Source organism: Nematolebias whitei, chromosome 2 (genome assembly GCF_014905685.2).
Source record: "Nematolebias whitei isolate Nwh7 chromosome 2, NemWhi1, whole genome shotgun sequence".
NCBI lineage: Eukaryota > Metazoa > Chordata > Actinopteri > Cyprinodontiformes > Rivulidae > Nematolebias > Nematolebias whitei.
In genome coordinates, this window is record NC_056499.1 from 1,615,141 (window position 1) to 1,620,386 (window position 5,246).

Sequence of the window (5,246 nt, forward strand, 5' to 3'; positions counted from 1 at the left end):
GGGGGGGGGGGGGGGATTATAATGGATAAGATAATGGATGGATGGATTATTACAAGCACCCTGCAGATGTTGGATAATGCCTATCACGGTGCACTAAGATTCATAACTGTTTGTAACTACCATACCCACCACTGCACCCAGTATTCACTGGTTAACTGGTCATCTCTAATTTCACACAGACTCTCTCACTGGTACATTTTCATCTTTAAATCACTTCTCGGTCTGCTGCCTTCAGACATCTCCTACATGTCACGTGAGTGCAGCTACACGTGCGCTCTCAGGACATTATTACCTGCAGTGTTCCCTCAGTGAGGACTGAACTAGGCAAAAGGGCTTTCTCCTACTCTGCTCATGTTTCCTGGAATATCTTGCAAAAAGATCTGAGCTCTCGACCTTGACGTCTCTAAGTGGCTTTAAACATCTGCTAAGTTCCTGGGAAAAACCAATGCAGAACCTGTTTTTAGTTTTGTACACCACCTTACAACCTAGCTGTTTTTTTGCTACTTTTCCTTTTAATTATCCTTTTATTTTTGGATGTGACGTCCACAAAGAGCATACGGATTTAGAAGTCCTTCTACTCCAGGTGAGTGAGAGCAGTGTAGACCACAGAGGAGATGTCATTCTCTGTTGATTGATTCTTGTGGTATGCGTACTGGTGAGGGTCCTCCCTGATGTTGATGGTAGCTTTGATGTGGGCCACAACCTGTCTTTCAAAGCATTTAGCATCTGTCGGGGTTAGGGCTAGTGGCCAATAGTCATTCAGACTGGTAACTGCATAGCTCTTAGGAACTGGGATGATGGTGATGGTCTTCAGGCAGCTGGAAACAGTTGCAATGGTGAGTGAGGAGTTAAAGATATTGGCGAGCACCTCATAGAGCTGATCGACACAGTCTCTGCACCCTCTCTGGGATGTTTTCTGTGCCAGTTGCTTTGTGAGGATTAATCCTCCTAAAGGTCTTCCTTACCTCTTCTGAGGTCACACTGAGGAAGTCCTCTTCTGGTGGTGAGGTGAGTCTGGTGTTGGGTGGTCTATTTGGGTTGTCAAAGCGAGTATAAAACTTGCTAAGAGCATTGATAGGTCCCTACTAGGACATTTTGCACCCTTGCTTTTATAATCTGTAATGCACTTAATGCCCCGTGGCTCCGTGGATCTTGTGAGGAGAAATGTCCCTGGCTCTTCTATGCATATGTGGCTTTGGCTCTATTAATACCAGCAGTCAGCTCTTTCCTTGACCTCCCCAGTTCCTGTGGGTCACTAGACCTGAAGACCAGACCCTATTTAATTTATCTCTGGGATTAATAAAGTATTTTTAATTTATAAATATATATTTATTTATATTTTTGAAGACAATATCCCTGGCTTTCAGCAGGGCATGGACCTCTGCGCTCAGCCAGGGTTTCTGGTTCTGGTAGCACTTCACAGTCCTATTGGTGGTGAAATCTTCGGAACACTTGCTGATGTATCTGAGGACAGCAGATGTGTATTCCTCCAGATCCAGATTTCCTTCATTTACAACGACCTCCCTGAAGATCTGGCATTTGTATGTGAAAACAGTCCTGCAGTACAATGTTGCTGTTGCTGGGCCATACAAAATTGGTTTTCGGTGTTGGTCTGGACTGTCTCAGTGGTGGGAGGTAGACAGGGGCCATGAAGATAGAGATGTGGTCTGAGAGCCCAAGCTGGTGGTGGGGTACAGCTTTATATGTATCTTGTATGTTGGTCTAGTATGTTATTTCCTCGCGTTGGTATGGTCACATGCTGATAAAATCTTGGCAGAGTTTCTTTCAGGTTTATATTATTAAAATCACTGTCCACCGCATAAAAACTCCGGATGCTTGTTTTGAAGTGAGCTGATGTTATCAATTAGCTCCCGCAGGGCTTCTTTAGCATTAGCATCCAGGGCTATGTAGACAACAATGATAAGCACCGCCATAATCTCACAAGGTAAATAATGTGGCCGACATTTCACAGTCAGTTGTTCTAAAGCGTCGGAGTAGGAACTGTTTATCAGAACACAGTTTGTGGACCAACCTTTGTTTACATAAACACATACTCCGCCAACATGTGTCTTCCCCGTTAGGTCACTGCAGTGGTCTCCCTGAAAAAAAAAAAGTTATCCAGCTTGAAGGCCAAGTCTGGCATGTTTCTATTAAGCCATGTCTCTGTGAGACAGAGTACATACAGCACAGTTTTTCATCTCCTCTAAGGCACTCACTCTCAGTCGCAGCAGATCCAGCTTGTTTTCAAAGGAGCGGACATTGGACAGGAAGAGAGATGGAATCGGCGGTCTGCTAACATTAGCCTTCAGTCTTGCTAACACACCAGCCAATCTGCCCCTCTTCTTTCCCTGGGCACAGCACTTTCTCCTGTCTTAGAACGCAGTTGCCTCCACGCTGATGTCTGTGGACGCTGCATTCTGTCGAGCTTAGTTTTCAGATCGTTGTTGATCGCTACTGTTGCCAGAGCCAAACGTTCTCTTTTGCTCATAAGTTCGGTTCGGCTATAATTCACATGCTTAAAACGAGCGGAGTCGGGCTCGGAGCCAATTTCAAAACTAAGAAAGCTGAGTTTCCACCGGGATCCAGAGAATCTGTGGCCCAGCTGAGCACGGCCATCTTGGCTCAGACCTCAGTCCTCAGTATTCAGTGAGACTAACCTGTATAAATAAAGGTTGACTGAATGAAAAAAGTTAACTGACTAACAAATGATGCTTTTGTTTTAAATAAATATCTCTTAGTGCTGGAAATATGTCCAGGATAACTCTAAGCTACTATCACACCAAGTTTTAGCTCAATATTTGTGGAGATTTTTTTGTTTGGTAAATTGAATTGGATTAGCTCTAAAGTATAATCAGTTGTAGATGAAATGATTACTTTCATTAAAATCCATCCATGATTTTATGAGGTATTTTGCTAACAGACACGAACAAAGGTGTAAACATTATCACCCACTATCAAAAGGTAGAAGGTGTGTGATAAAAACCACACACACACACGCACGCACGCACGCACACACACACGCACACACACACACACACACACAACAAAGAATCCGACAGAGAACAATAGAAAACCAGGGAATATTTAGACAGATAATACCAACTGACACCTGGCAGGTGGTCTGATACGTAAATTGGGAGTAGCTGTAAGGAGAGATTAAAATGTAAAATTAACCGACACAAACTGGGACACAGACTAAGGAAATGCAGTTACACAAAATATGAAACAAGAGCAACAACAAAACCTAGGATGATCTAAACAGAAATTAAAGTATAAAACCCAGAAATACCAACACCAAAATGAGTTGTAACGCAATTTCAAAGTTCAATTGAAATGCCTTCAAACCATTTGTCCAATCAAAATTCAGTGTATTTAATGAAATAATGGACACATTGAATTGCATCTTAATCTTACTAATACTTTAAATTATTTGTGTTAAATGTGAAAGCATTTTATGAATCCTAAAGCTCAAACTGAACTTCTGGTTGTTTACTCTGTTATACGTTCACATTTTTAGTTTTCTCGTTTGACACTTTTGAGCCGCAGCTGACCTTTGGCACGTCTTCCATCTTTGCTTGCAGATTTACGAAGAATGACGGCTGGTTTTGTGGGCATGGCCGTGTCCATCATTCTCTTTGGCTGGATCATCGGAGTGCTGGGATGCTGCCAGCAGCATGACCTCATGCAATATGTAGCTGGGCTACTCTTTCTCATGGGAGGTACCATGAACGCACACATGCACACGCCCTCACATGCAGACGAGACCTAGATTTGTTCAATGACTGTGTATTTGGTGACAGCTGAGAGCACATTTAGACTGAACATGATAGCCAATCAATATCTTGCAGTAACGTGACGCTGGTGTTGCAGTGAGGTGTTCAGTCCATGCAGGAGTTTAATGATCGATCCTTTTAAAGCTCTGCTGCTCTCTCCTCTCACACAGGAACATGTTGCATCATCTCCCTGTGCACGTGCGTGGCAGGGATCAACTTTGAGTTGTCCCGCTTCCCACGCTCCATGTACGGCCTCCCCGAAGACATTAGCCATGGCTATGGCTGGTCCATGTTTTGTGCCTGGGGTGGCCTCGGCCTCACGTTGCTGGCCGGCTTCCTCTGCACCTTGGCTCCCTCCCTGAGCACGCCTGCGCGCACGACAACCCACAAACCAAGGCAGGAGAACGGAACTGTGTGACGAAAGGAAGGTCCGGTTGCACAAGAGCTCGCCACCCCCCACCCCACCTTCCAACTTTGGTGTTTGACTCTGAAACAGTTTGTCACGTCACCGTCAACATGGCCAACCTCAGTGCGTGCGCTGAGTTGTGACAGAAGCAGAACGATAAACTTCACACGTCAAATGTTGAAATCTCTTGATGGACCTCCAGAAACAGGAAGAGGAACTTGTACAGCAGCAAATGACTGATGATCAAAGAGAACATGTTTTTGTCCATGTAAAGGTGACTGTCTTCTCCGAAGACGATCTGTCTTAAACTGGTGCTCCTTGAAACCCATGAAGCCACACACTCCTGCAAAGGAAAAACACACATATCAACTTTTTTCCACACATACTAAATGTTTCTGGAGAAATCTTGAGAACACAAAGAAACACACAAAAACTAGTTTAGAGCATCCTGTCGGGATTCCTCTGTCTTTTGATTATTTGTGTGTAACTGTTTGTACTTTAGAGGGAAAATGTGCTGCAGCGACGTTTCGTTGCTTCTATGTAGTAAAACACCACGTGATGTAAAGAAGACTCTGAGGAACGCCTGCAGTCCGGTCTGACTGATTAAAAATAATACACACAAGTGAGTTTGCCTTAAAAAGCAAATCTTTAATAAGTTATCAAATGCAACACGTAGAGCTAGATGTTTAAGTGACGTCGATTTGAAAAATCATTTTTTATCTGTCTTCTTGGAGGAAATAGCAGCTGACAGAAGAGAAGATGAGTTAAAACTGATAAAACAATAAAGAAGAAAACTTTTATAATTATATGGACGCATTGCAAAGTCATGAAGACTGATCATAAAAATACATAAAGTAAGGAACAAAACCACACAATATTTTCACATATTGGTTGAAGATTTTCTTAGATTTAACCTTTGTTAGTAAAATATGTGATGTCATCTTGACACGTTTCTTCTTTCTTTATCTGACTGGGGCCACGGTAGCTTGGTGGCCAGTGTTGCAATCTTGTAATTTTGAGGCTGCAGGTTCGAGCCCAGGTTACATCTGGAAGTGTCTCTGGTATAT

General features: G+C 43.2%; 1 protein-coding gene across 1 annotated transcript in view; it reads left to right on the forward strand.

The window, feature by feature from the left end:
• tmem276b (transmembrane protein 276b) overlaps positions 1 to 5,046 on the forward strand; it is a 27,289-nt gene extending 22,243 nt beyond the window's left edge. Inside the window, exons 3-4 of the mRNA XM_037695359.1 lie at positions 3,582 to 3,719; positions 3,944 to 5,046. Of these exons, the coding sequence (XP_037551287.1) occupies positions 3,582 to 3,719; positions 3,944 to 4,191 (386 nt within the window). The 3' untranslated portion in view covers positions 4,192 to 5,046. The remainder of the gene's footprint in view (positions 1 to 3,581; positions 3,720 to 3,943) is intronic.
• The last annotated feature ends 200 nt before the right edge of the window (positions 5,047 to 5,246 follow it).